This window comes from Corylus avellana, chromosome 3 (assembly GCF_965113065.1).
Source record: "Corylus avellana chromosome 3, dhCorAvel1.hap1.2, whole genome shotgun sequence".
Classification (NCBI taxonomy): Eukaryota; Viridiplantae; Streptophyta; class Magnoliopsida; order Fagales; family Betulaceae; genus Corylus; species Corylus avellana.
Window position 1 is genome coordinate 13,298,198 of NC_142492.1, and position 14,650 is coordinate 13,312,847.

At 35.3% G+C, this 14,650-nt stretch overlaps 1 protein-coding gene across 1 annotated transcript; it reads left to right on the top strand.

Annotated features, from left to right (window-relative positions):
• The first annotated feature begins 13,133 nt into the window (after positions 1-13,133).
• Positions 13,134-14,162, top strand: LOC132176284 (transmembrane protein, putative (DUF1191)). Its single transcript, XM_059588447.2, has one exon. The coding sequence runs from the start codon at positions 13,270-13,272 to the stop codon at positions 14,140-14,142; it is 873 nt and encodes a 290-aa protein (XP_059444430.1). The 5' UTR covers positions 13,134-13,269; the 3' UTR covers positions 14,143-14,162.
• The last annotated feature ends 488 nt before the right edge of the window (positions 14,163-14,650 follow it).

Consider the following 14,650-nt stretch of genomic DNA (forward strand, 5'->3'; position numbering starts at 1 on the left):
TGGGCAGCTGAGGAGCCGGGGAACACGTTGAGCCCGTGCATGACTGAATGAAACTAGTTGAAGAGACTAGGTCTAAAATTGAAAAACTATATCTAAAGTCCAACTAATTCCGGGTAGGCGAAGAGTGACACAGGACGGTGGAGGGCGGATGGAGGCAGTGCAACATAAGTAAAGGGATGGGTGGAGCAGCTAGACTGGTTGGAAAAACCAAAAAAATAAACTGAAAAAAAAAAAAAAAAAAAAAAAGAAAAGGAAAAAATAGGAATGGGAGGGGAAGGAAAGAAGATGGGAGTAGAGGGAGAGGAAAGGAGGAGGGAGAAATAGCTCCCTCCACCCCACAAATCTCAATAACTTGATAACTTTTTTTTGGGAAAAATATAAAAAAGCCTCTCAAACTACTAGCCGTTTGCAATATAGTCCCTCAATGTTCAAAAGCTACTAAAGTAGCCCCCAAACTACCAAAATGTATCAAAAATGCCACTTACTTTTTTATATTCCTATAATACCCCTATTCTTTTAACAAATAAAATAATAAAATAATTGTAAAAAAAAAAAACCAAACAATTTTTTAAAAATACAAAAAAAAAAAAAAAAAAAACCAATGGGCGAATAAATACAATTTGGAATAAATAAATAATTTAGGACAACTACATTAACTAATTTAAGCCAACTATAGTGACTATTTATGTCCTATTAAAGTAAAATCAAAGGTACGGTTCTTGAGATATTTTTTTTTAAAAAAAAAAACAATTTAGTCCCTGTAGTCAAATTCTGTTAAGAAATTATTTTTATTCGCCCATTGATTTTACTTTAATACGAAATGAAGCAATTTTATTATAGAAGAAATTTTTTGTTTTTTTTTTTTTTTTGATATTAATTCACCCATTGGTTTTTTTTTTTTTTTTTTGGTATTTTTCACTAATTTTTTGGTTTTTTAACAATTATTTTATTTGTTAAAAGAATAGGAGTATTATAGGAATATAAAAAAATAAGTGGCCTTTTTGATACATTTTGGTAGTTTGGACTACTTTGGTATCTTTTGAACATGAGGGGGCTATATTGAAAACAACTGGTAGATTAGAGGACTTTTATATATATATATATATATATATATATATAGGAGAATCTTTCATATTTATTCATTGAAAAAATATCAAGAGTATAAAGTCTTTATATCAGAGAGCATAAAGCTCTGATAAATAATATGCCAAAGCTATGAGGTTACAACATGATTGAAACAATTAACATAAAAATCTTACAATCAAGTCCTATCTATCACTCCAACATCCACTAACCCATGTCCAAACTTTAATTATAGAACAAATCTGCTCAAGGCAAACTCAATCTAATACATAGGTAGCTCATATTTCAAACTTTTATTTTTCCGGCTATAAGAGCAAAACCCTTACACCAAAATTAATCCTCTTCGACCCAAAGGACAGGACAAAAACTTTCACCCCAAAAATTGCTCATGAAAGCAGATCTAAGGAGAAGTCAAGCCCTTATTCAAAAAAACAAGAAACACAACAAAAACACTAACAAACAGGTACAACAGCCAAGGCGAGGGAGGCGAAATGCACTAATTGGCGCATGGTGGACGAGATGGAGCTGTTTTGTGTTGATGGGCAGCTAAAGAGCTAGGCTGAGCGAAACCAGTTAAAGAGACTAGATCTAGAATTGAAAAACTAGATCTAAAGCACAATCGATTCCAGGGAGGCGCAGAGTGGCACAACACGGTGGAGCGCAAACGGAGGCAGCGCAGCATAAGCAAAGGAATAGCCGGAGCAACTCAATTGGTCGGAAAAACTAAAAAAATAAACTGAAAAAAAAAAAAAAAAAAAAAAAAAAAAAAAAAAAAAGACGGGTAGGGGGAGGAAAGAAGAAGGGAGTAAGGGGGGGAGGGGAAATGAGCTCCCTCCTCCCCACAAGTCTCAATAACTTGAGAAATATATATATTTTTTAGGGAAATCTTTCATATTCATTCATTGAAAAAAGATTAAGAGCATAAAGCCCTTACATCAGAGAGTATATAGCTCTGACAAATCATAGCCAAAGCTATGATATTACAACGTCATAAAGACAAACATGAAAATCTTAAAATCAACTCCTATCTATGACTTCAACATCCATTAACCTATATCCAAATTTCAATTATAGAACAGATCTGCTCTAGGCAGACTTAATCTAAAACATAGGTACCACATATTCCCAACTTTTATTTTCCCGGCGACAAGAGCAAAAATCTCACACCGAAATTAATCCTTCTCGACCTAAAGGTTAGGACAAAAACCTTCTCCCCAAAGATCACTCATGAAAGGAGATATAAGGGGAAGTCAAACCCTTATTAAAAACCAAAAACAAAAACACAATAAAAAATCAGCAAATAGCAACAACTGCCGAGGCGAGGGAGGTGAAGCACACTTGCTGAAGCATGGTGGACGAAATGGAGTTGTTTTACGCCAATAGGCAGCTAAGGAGCCAGGGAACACGGTGATCCGGTGCGTAGCTGAGCGAAACTAGTTGAGGAGATAGATCTAGAATTGAAAAACTAAATCTGAAGCTCAACCAATTCCAAGGAGGCGAAAAGTGGTGTAGCACAGTGGAGGGCAGATGGAGGCAGTACATGATAATCAAAGGGATGGCCGGTGCAAGTGGACGGGTCGGATAAACTAAAAAAAATAAACTGAAAAAAGAAAAGGAAAAAACAAGAACGAGAAGGGGTGGAAAGAAGAGGGGAAAGGAGGAGGGAGAAAGAGCTTCCTCCACCCCACAACTCTCAATAACTTGATAACTTTTTTTATTTTATTTATTTTATTTTATTATTATTTTTATATAAGTGATCATTCATATTCATTCATAGAAACATAATCAAAAGTATAAAGCCCTTACATCACAGAGCATAAAACTCTGATAAATCATAGCCAAAACTATGAGGATACAATGTCATAGAGACAAACATAAAAATCTTACAATCAAGTTCTATCTATTACTTCAACATCCGCTAACCCATGTCCAAACTTTAGTTATAGAATAATTTTGCTCTAGGCAGACTCAATCTAATATGTAGGTAGCCCATATTCTCAACTTTTATTTTCTCGGCCATAAAAGCAAAACCCTCACACTGAAACTAATCATCCTCGACCCAAAGGCCAGGACAAAAAGCTTCACCCCAAAGATCACTAATGGAAGCAGATCTAAAGAGAAGTCAGAATTCAAAAAACAACAAAACACAATTAAAAATCCAGCAAACAACAACAACAACTAAGGCGAGGGAGGCGACGCACACTAGCCGGTGCGTGGTGGAAGAGATGAAGCTATTTTACGCCGGTGGGCAGCTGAGGAGCATGGTGGGCTAGCGTGTGGTCGAGCGAAACCAGTTGAGGAGACTAGATTTAGAATTGAAAAACTAGATATAAAGCCCAACTGATTTCGGGCAGGCGAAGAGCGGCGCATCATGATGGAGGGGAAACAGAGGCAAAGGGATGGCTAGAGCAACATGGACTAGTTGGAAAAAGATTAAAAAAAAAAAAAAAAAAAAAAGAAGAAAAAAACTGAAAAAAAAAAAAGAAAAGAAAAGGAAAAAACAATAAGGGTATGGGGAGGAAAGAAGAGGCGAGTAGGGAGGAGGGGAAATGATGAGGGAGCTCATATATATATATATATGGTAATTTTTCATATTCATTCATTGAAAAATGATTAAGCGCATAAAGCCCTTACATCATAGAGCATATAGCTGTGATAAACCATAGCCAAAGCTTTGAGGTTACAACGTCATAGAGACAAACATAAAAATCTTAAAATCAAGTCCTATCTATGACTTCAATATCCATTAACCCATGTCCAAAATTCAGTTATAGAACAGATCTGCTATAGGCAGACTCAATCTAATACATAGGTAGTCCATATTCTCAACTTTTATTTTTCCAACCATAAGAGCAAAACCCTCACATCGAAATTAATCCTCATACCGAAATTAATCATCATCGACCTAAAGGTCAAGATAAAAACCTTCTCCCCAAAGATTGCGCATGAAAAGAGATCTAAGGGAAAGTCAACCCTTATTCAAAAAAAAAAAAAAAAAAACATTAAAAAAACTAGCAAACAGTAACAACAGCCGACGTGAGGGCGGTAGAGGGCATTGGTTGGCGCGTGGTGGACCAAATGGAGTTGTTTATCGCCGATGGGCAGTTGAGGAGCCGGGGTGAACGGTGAGCAAACTCGTGCTTGAGCGAAATCAGTTGAGGAGATTAAATCTATAATTGAAAAACTAGATCTAAAGCTCAACCGATTCCAGGGAGGCGAAAAGTGGTGTAGAACAGTGGAGGGTGGACAGAGGCAGTACATGATAATCAAAGGGATGGGCGGCGCAAGTGGACAGGTTGGAAAAACTAAAAAAATAAACTGAAAAAAGAAAAGGAAAAAATAAAAAGGGGAGGGGGAGGAAAGAAGAGGTGAGCTGGGGGAGGGGAAAGGAGGAGAGAGAAAGAGCTTCCTCCACCCCACAAGTCTCAATAACTTGAAACTTTTTTTTAAAATTTTTTTAATTTTTTTTTTTTTTTTTATAAGGGAATCATTCATATTCATTCATTGAAAAAAAAATAAAAAACATAAAGTCCTTACATCACAGAGTATAAAGCTCTAATAAATCATAGCCAAAGCTATGAAATTACAATGTTATAAAAACAAACATAAAAATCTTACAATCAAATCCTATCTATGACTTCAACATCCGCTAACTCATGTCCAAACTTCAATTATAGAACAGTTTTGCTCTAGGCAGACTCAATCTAATACATAGGTAGCCCATATTCCCAACTTTTATTTTCCCTGCCATAAGAGCAAAACCCTCACACCGAAACTAATCCTCCTCGACCCAAAGGCCAAGAGAAAAAACCTTCACCCCAAAGATCGCTCATGAAAGCATATCTAAGGACAAGTCAAAGCATTATTCAAAAAAACAACAAAAAAAATAAAATAAAATAAAAGAACTAGCAAACAACAACAACAACTTAGGCGAGGGAGGTGAAGCGCACTGGCCGGCACTTTGTGGAAGAGATGAAGCTGTTTTGCGCCAGTGGGCAGCTGAGAAGCTGGGGAGCATGGTGGGTTGGCGCATGGCTGAGTGAAACCAGTTGAGTAGACTAGATCTAAAGCCCAACCGATTCCGGGGAGGCGAACAGCGGCGCATAACGATGGAGGGCAAATGGAAGCAGCGCAGCATAAGCAAATGGATGGCCGAAGCAACATGGATTGGTCGGAAAAATCAAAAAGCTAAACTAAAAAAATAAAAAATAAAAAATAAGGGTATGGGGAGGAAAGAAGAGAGGAGTAAGGAGGAGGGGAAATGAGGAGGGAGCTCATATATATATATATATATATATATATATATATGAAAATATTTCAAATTCATTTATCTAAAAAAAAATTAAGAGCATAGAGCCCTTACATCAAAGAGCATATAACTCTGATAAATCATAGCCAAAACTTTGAGGTTACAACGTCATATAGACAAACATAAAAATCTTAAAATCAAGTCCTATCTATGACTTCATTATCCATTAACCCATGTCCAAACTTCAGTTATAGAACAGATTTGCTCAAGGCAAACTCAATCTAATATATAGGTAGTCCATATTTCCAACTTTTATTTTTCCGGCCATAAGATGAAAACCTTTACACCGAAATTAATCATCATCGACCTAAAGGTTATGACAAAAACCTTCTCCCCAAAGATCGCTCATGAAAGGAGATCTATGGGGAAGTCAAACCTTTATTATAAAATATATATATATATATATATACACAATAAAAAAACCAGCAAACAGCAACAACAACATAGGCGAGGGAGGCGAAGTGCACTGGTCGGCGCGTGGTGGACTAAATGCAGTGGCGGAGCCAGGAATTCATATTGGGGGTGCTGTTAAAATTTTTTTTGCGTCTTAAAATTTTCTCCTAAAAATTTGATAATTCACATAATATATGCATCACAAAAAAATATCTATAAAAGTTCATAAATATGTGCTCAAATTGATATATTAGAAATGTAACATGTCGACACTATATATATCAAAAAAAAAAAAAATTGTCTAGAACTGCACTTTACAGTATCTTAGAAGTACATAATCATCAAGTACCGAATCTAAATTGAAGCTCTCAGCAAGTTAAATCAATCAATTCATAAACCTAAAGTTTAATTTATTCATGAATCTAAAATTTTCAGGTTAAATCACGACCTCGTAAGAGACAATCAAAGTTTATAAACATTAAACAACAAAATAAACAATAATATGGATATTAAAGTTTAACATACATATGTATTAGATAAGGAATTTTTTTTGGTTACCATACATATGTAATAAGTTTTGGCATTATTAAAGTTTACCATACACAGCAGCATCCTTGGAATTTTTTTATTTTTTATTTTTTATTTTTGGGAAAAAAAAAATTTAAAAATCTTTGGGGGTGCCACAGCACCCCCAGGCCTATGTGGCTCCGCCACTGACGAAATGGAGCTGTTTTTCGCCTATGGGCAGCTGAGGAGCTGGGGAGTACGGTGGGCCGGCACGTGGTTGAGCGAAACTAGTTGAGGAGATTAGATTTAGAATTGAAAAATTAGATCTAAAGTTCAACCGATTCGAGGAAGTGCAAAGTGGCGTAGCACGGTGAAGGGCGGACGGAGGCAGTGCATGATAATCAAAGGGTTGGCCGGTGCAAGTGGACGGGTCGAAAAAACTAAAAAAATAAACAAAAAAAAGAAAAGGAAAAAACAAGAAGGGGAGGGGTAGGAAGGAAGAGGGGAGTTAGTGTAGGGGAAAGGAGGATGGAGAAAGAGCACCCTCCACCCCACAAGTCTCAATAACATGATTACTTTTTTGTTTTTTAGGTGAATCTTTCATATTCATTCATTGAAAAAAATCAAGAGCATAAAGCCCTTACATCAGATAGCATAAATTTATGATAAATCATAGCCAAAGCTATGAGGTTATAATGTCATAAAGACAAATATAAAAACTTTACAATCAAGTCTTATCTATGACATCCGCTAGCCCATGTCCAAACTTCAGTTATCGAACAGATCTGCTCTAGCCAGACTTAATCTAATACATAGGTAGCCAATATTCCTAACTTTTATTTTCCGACCATAAGAGCAAAACCCTTACACCGAAAATAAATTCTCCTCAACCCAAAGGCCAAGACAAAAGCCTTCATTCCAAAGATCACTCATGAAAGCAGATCTAAGGAGAAGTCAAACCCTTATTCAAAAAATAAAAAATAAAAAATAAAAAAACACAATAAAAAACCAGCAAACAGCTACAACAGCTGAGGCGAGGGAGGCAAAGCACACTGGCCGGCTCGTGGCGGATGAGATGGAGCTGTTTTGGGCCGATGGGCTACTGAGGAGCCGGGAAGCACGGTGTGCCGACTCGTGGCTGAGCAAAACGAGTTGAGGAGGCTAGATCTAGAATTGAAAAACCAGATCTAAAGCCCAACTGATTCTAGGAAGGCAAAGTGTGGCGCAGCACAGTGAAGGGCAGACAGAGGCAGTACAGCATAAGCAAATGGATGGCCGGAGCAACTAGACTTGTCTGAAAAACCAAAAAAATAAACTGAAAAAAGAAAAGGAAAAAACAATAAGGAGATGGGGAGGAAAGAAGAGGGGAATAAGGGGAGGGGAAAGGAGGAGTGAGCAAGTCTGGTTGCTCCCTCCTCCCCATAAGTCTGGTTTTTTCTCTCTAGGTTTTCTCTATAACTTTATATTAAGGGAGGAGTAATGGAGTACACCATATTAATACAAAACTCTTATTTAAACTAAGACAAACATGTCATTAATATTTTAAGGTCCAAGCAATAGAAAGACAAAAGATTATGAATAATGCTACGTATCCTCTTTGTGTCTCTTTTGTGTCCCCCAAAATTGATGTGGCATTTAAAATCATCATTTTTTTTGTGTCTCTCCAAAAATGATGTGACTAATCCTCACGTTCTCACACCGATCTAATCCTCCTTGGCCCAAAGATTAGGAATCAACTCACGTTCTCAACCCAAAAATCAGGACAAAAAGAACAAAAAATAAATAAAACCAAAAACTAAAAACAACAAAACCCCATTAGAAGCAGCAGCAGCATGACACCGTAGACATCCCCGGGAAGACACGACTTGGCGCGTGAGATGCACACGTTGGCGAGTGAGAAATATGCTCTGACATGCAAGACTCCATTGGTTGATCGGCGCAAAAGCAATGGAAAGTGGAGAAGCCGGCTGGGACAAGTAGGTCTAAGCATGAAGAACTAGATCTTCACCAAAAATTGTCTCCCTTGATGGAAAGAAGCAACCTTAGATAAATTGGATAAGGGTTTTGGTATATTTATAAATAATCATGTGATATCCATCGGTCACAACTTTAATGTGAAAAAGAGATATGCCAAAAACTCTTACATGCTATGAGGGTTCTATGATTAGTTCTAAGATTACAAATTCAAAAACATTCAAACCTTGATTCTTCAATTTAAATATTTATGGCATGTTTTGGTGTGCATTTGAGAAGTCTAAAAGTGTGTTTAATGCTTAAAAAGTCTGTTTTTTTTAAAAAATATCCGTTTAGTAAAAAAAAAATTGAAAGCGCTTTTAAGAGTCCAAAAAGCCTAAAAATGGTTAAAATACATTTTTGGCAAAAACTTAAAAATGAAGCTTTTGTCAAAAAGTACTTTTTGACTTAAAAGTTGTATTTCTCAAATGCAATTCTAAACAAACTCTTAAGGAACAATGGCCAGAAGTAAGTATTCTTGAGATTCTCTTTTGTATTGTGTAATTACTTGTTTCCTAAAATCTTACACATACATCATCAAAAAGATAGTAACAATGGCCCAATTTCCTTTGTCAAATAGTTTTCGGTCATAGTATGTAGGATATATTAATAGGAAAGCCAATGAAACAACTCATTGCCTAGCAAAAAAGCTACTCATCGGTATTCGGAGCAAGTTTAGATAGATATTTTTCAAAATATTGTTAAATGCTGTGATACCAAATGAAATGTTGTTGGAAAATATTTCCCTTGGGGCATACATCAAATTCAGTGGAAGACTCCTTTTGTAATGGGTGACTTAAAAATGCTTTTCTCATTTTTGTCTTCTCGAATAGGTGTTTTTGAGCATCCAACAAAACTAATTGGCTTATCAAGTAAAACTGTCACAAAAGTTCACTACCCAAAAAAGAAAAAAAAGAAGAAGCTAACACAAAATCCAAAAACAAAAGCAAAAACATGTATTTGATACCTTGTTTATGTGTAATACACTTGGCAGTACTCTTCCATCATAAATAGTACAGAACAATAACCCGCATGACATAAAGATGTAAGTCGAAGAGTTTGTCGGTGGGAATCGATGGGTGATAACTTTAACACTTAAGTCAATGATTACACAAAAGAAAGATGGATGAAGAGATCTATTTAAGAATGATTAGATTAATAAAATTCTGAATCTTAAGGAACTATTTAATAAAAAGTCATACCTATTTAATAAAAAGTCATACCTTAACGACCTCCAAAGCATTTTTCCTGGCCTTGACCACCTTCTATTCTTCATGGGGATGAATTATTTTATTTTATTTTATTTTGGGCACCTAAAAATAGAATGATCTTGTAGGGAAATAATATTGCTCGGGTGTATTTTTTTTTTTTAAAGAAAATTGATTCAATTTCAATGAATTTTTTTTGTCATTTATTAGTTGTCACTAAACAAATAAATATAAATTATTCTTGTATTCTTAGTAATACTCATTCTTATTTTCAAGTAATCGTGATTCTTCCTCTTTTCTTTCTCTTCCACTTTGAATAAAATAAAATAAATAAAAAAATAAAAAGAAGTAAGCATGATTCCAGATTCCAATATATTAAACGTAGGCTTAATTTTGAATGGGTTTATTTACTTTACTATATTGTCTTTTTATTAATATAATAATGTGGATTTGTGCATAATTTTTGAAGTTCATGGACTAATAATCATCGGTCTGCTGGTGGAGGAGTCTTGAAGCTAAATGGGTGTCTTTAGTGGTCAGAAAAGTGGGAAAAGTGTCCACCTAAACTGTGAGAAAGGAAGAGAGAAAGCAGCCACCACGAGTAAAGAAAGTGTCAGATTAGGGGAAAATAAAAAAAGAAAAAGAAAAAGAAAGAAGGGTCAGACTGGAGTGTAGTGGAATCTCTCTTCCTCATTGGAAATCACGAAATTTCCTTGTAGTTTGCCTTCATTTAAACTTGTTTAGTACGTACAGCAATTTAAATACCAAATGTGAAAGAAATTTTATGAAATTTATTTGTTTAAATTAATAGACCGACAGTTTGAGATTTATTTGAATAAGTTTTAGGAAATTTTTTTTTTTTTTTTTTTTTTTTTTTAATTTTTTGTTCGAATTACTATTATTTACCGCGTCGAACATCATTTCACACACCAATTTTCTAAAAAGCTCAATGAGGGGTTTAAGAGATTGGGTATAATGGCATCTTTGTAAGACATCTCAGCAAGACATGAAACACATGAAAGTTTAACACATAAAGCTTTGTTTGGCAAAGTATTTTTGCCTTCATTACTGTAGCTAAAAATTATTGATGTGGTATAAATTTTTGAATTTTTTGTATTAAAAAGTAATAAAACTGTGGTTTATATATATTTTAAAAAATTTAAATAGTAATAAAAAGTAAATAATGTGATATAAAAGTTAAAAAAAATGAGAATGTTTTGATATTGACTTATTTGAGGAAATGATGCATGAACAATTGAGGAGAAAAAACAAGTTGCTAAACAAGGCGCATTGAACAAAAAAATAAGTTTTTTTTTTTAAAAAAAATTATTATTCTTTTAGCAAAAATGAGTAGGGGGAATTCGAGTAATGTTATACAACACCTCTCATCCCTTCAATGCATATGTGGTGTGATTTTTCATAACATTTGATGTAGGGGTGGGCAAAAATCCATCCAATCCACCTCGATCCGGCCTGCCCTGCTTGGATTTGGTTTGTTTTTTGTGGATACAGGTTGGATTTCTTCCAATCCATGTGGGACAGGGCAGATTTCGGGAAGAAAAAATTTTGGGGTGGGGGCACCCGCCCCGCCCCGCTTATAAGCAAATAAAAGAAAAGAAAAAAAAACCCTAGTTATAGTTTTCTTCTCTTCTCTGAGCCGTCTCCTCCCTCTCTTCTCTCACTCTCATCACTCGCACCTCTCGCTCTCTTTGCTCTGTCTCACTCTCTCTCTATCTTTATCTCGCACTCTCTCTGTCTCCGCCTTGTTCTCACTTTGTCTCCGTCTCGCTCTCTCTCTGTCACCATCTCGCTCTCTCTCTCTCTCTCTCTCTCTCTTAGATGAAAAAAATGAAAGAAAAAAAAAAAAACAAGAAAAATAAGCCATGCCCATAATACTTGCCTTGCCCTGCCAATCTGCATTACTCGCACCGTTTAACCCGCCCCGCAAAACCCGAAACCCGACGGATAAGGTTAATTGTCTCCGGGTTACGGGTAGGCTTTTTCAAACCTGCAAGGCGCGGGTAGCAAAAATGGTCGATATCCGACCCGTGTTCACCCCTAATTTGGTGAGTGTAAATTGATTTTTTGGTTAAAAAAACCACGCCACATAAACATTGAGGAAATAAAAGAGTGATGGAGGGCAATGAACATAATTACTCAGAAGAATTTAGAGTAGATTAGAACAGTGTTTTCTTTCAAATGAGTTAGACAAAATTCTTTAATTCGGTATATTAAAGAAATATTTATTTTAAAAACATGTGATTCTCACATGCAATTTTAATTTTCACATCACTCTTCCATTTGAGTCCAAACCTGAAAGAGAGTATTAGAATAATGATTAAATAATTAAATTTATCTTTTCGTATAAGATTAAACTTTTAGAATAAGTAGTGATTTAATAACATTTTTAATAGAACATATAATTTTATCATATATTTTTTTTTATATATATAATGCATGCAGAATGCTCTATGTAGGAATGTCAATTTAATAGACTTAACCTTAAAGAAAAAAAATAAAAATCATAATTTTTTTTTAATGAAAAAATAAAAAAGTAAAATTAAATTAAACCGTTGAGGCGAAAAGAGAAGTTTAGTTGGAAACTGAATAAGTTGAATTATGAGGCCAAACAGTACTTTCAGAAAATGTTATATGAAAATATCGAAGGTGCCAATTCTTTTGAATTTATAAAGAATTTAAAACAATATTATAATTAATAGTGAGCCACATCCGCTAAATTGGCTCTGACCGGAGGCGGAGGCGAGAAATTAACGCATGTTGATGTTAACACTTTTGGTGCCCGCAATTTATGGGCTAAAAGATTCTCTCTTCCATCATTTAATTTACCATCAATTGACTAAAAAGCACAATTGAATGACCTTCCAATTGCATCGTCTTGTGATAGCACCTAAAAAGGGCTAATTAGCCCATACCTAAATTGGCCTATAAATACAAAACGATCATAATAAGCTATGAAGTACCAAATCTCTCATCGCATCTAAAAAGGGCTTAAAACTCAATGTATCAGCAAGTTTTTTAGATAACCTATAATGGACGAGGCATGGGAGCACCACTCTCCTCCGTTTTCACGCAGTTGACATTTAATGTCACTTGACCCACAACATAGTTCATCAAGGACACCTCGAGCAACCTAATTAAAAGGTGACACGTGGTAGTGTCGTACGAAAAAAGAATGAACTTTGACTTGAGATACACTAATTTTCTCCGCAACTTCTTCATATTAATAAGGAGGAGAGTGTTTTACTCGAATTTTTTACTTTAGTATCAAAGTTATCTTTCGTGTGAATTACATATTGTTTTGGTCGAAATTAACAAAAATTACTATCACTTTTAACAGAAATTAAAAGTGTGATGATTTAAAAGAGTCGATTATCACTTTTTAAAATTTGAAAAGTTAAAAAAAAAAAAATCGTAAAGAAACCAGTAACTCACACAAATTATTTTAGAAAATAAATCTTAGTTGCTTTATTTAAAAAAATAAATAAAATCCAAAAGCAGCTTTACTTTAGGAAAACAAATAATAATAATAAATAAAAACATAAAAAAACTAGCTAAATCACCTAAAAATGGTGATTAAAAGTCATGTGCAATTACAGATGTTTGCGACTTCCGAGTCCTCCAGCCATGGGACCCAATTCAAACCATGCTTATTGATCACCTCTTCTTCAAAAAGCATAAACAGAGAAGATAATTAAACAACCATTTTCAACATCATTCTGATATTTGTGATCCAACATGATCCGGAGCTTCATCTTCTTCTTCCTTCTTCTTCCCATATTTTCTTCCTCATTTGTCAGCAGCACTTCTTCAGACAACTTTTCCACTGAATCCTTGGATGCTTCTCTTCAAGCATTTGCCTTCAAAACTCTGGTCCGGCACCGGCCTCACACGGGTGCTCTGTACAAAGCCATCCTTCCGGCCAATCTTTCAAGCATCGACGTTTCAATCGTCCGGCTCAGAAGCCGCAGATTGTGGAACAGGGGAGCTAATTTCAGCTTCTTTCACATCCCATCAAGAACAATGCCTGTGCCGCACGTTAGGAGGCTCGCTATAGTTTATCAGAACTTGGGAAACTTGTCTTCCCAGTTCTATCGCCTGAAGGGTTACTCTCTGATAACTCCGGTCGTCGGCTTCCTGGTTTTCGATGCATCAAATGTTCGTTCCAAAAGCATCAGAAAGCTGAGTCTTAACACAATGGGTAAGCCTATTTCGATTCATTTCCCCAGTTTCGCTCTCTCCGAGACAAGATGCGTGGCGTTTAACGGTAACGGGACAGTTAATCTCAGCGAAATGGGCGTGCAGGCGGCCGGCGTATGTTATTGTAGAGATGAAGGGCATTTTTCGGTTGTTGTTCCGGTGAAGAGGAAGCTGGTGGGGCTGTGGTATCTGTGGGTGGGTGGATTTGTGGTTGGGATTTCTGGGTTGGCTGTGGCGGGTTATGCCGCCATGGTGGGTGTGAGGGTTTTGAAGACGAAGAAGATTCAGGTGATGGAAAGACAGGCCGATGAAGATTTGATTCTTGAGAGTAGATGGGTGGGTTGTAGTAAGATGCCTTCTGCTGCTGTAACAAGAACTCAGCCTGTCCTTGAGAATGGAGGCGTTCAATAGTTCTTTCATTATTATTTTCTCTTTTCTTTTTCTTTTTTCATTTTTCTTCCTGTTTCATTCCTTTTTTTTTTTTTTTTTTTTTTTTTTTTTGAGTTTACAGTTTGAGTAATGGTGTATATTACATTTTATTTTTATCTCAAAATACTGAAATTGGTAGTAACCAAATCAACCTTTAATTTTTGTTGAGATCTGAATCAAAAGTTAGTTTGAACAGTTATGTAAACGTTGTGAGATAATTATAAAATAAAAATTTGTTATTTAAACTCCTTGACATTTTGGTACTTGTGAACAGTAGAAAACATATTTTTATTTTACAACTATTCGATAATGCTATGTGACAGTTTTAGTCCTTGTTTTCTTTTAGCGAGAAAAGATCTAAGAGATGGTTGGAACTTATTACATCAACATTATTAAATAATTGTAAGATAAAAATATAATTTTCTAACGTTATTAAAAATAAAAAATAAAAAAAAGAAAAAGTAAGTGTTGGGCAATTGGGGCACATCCA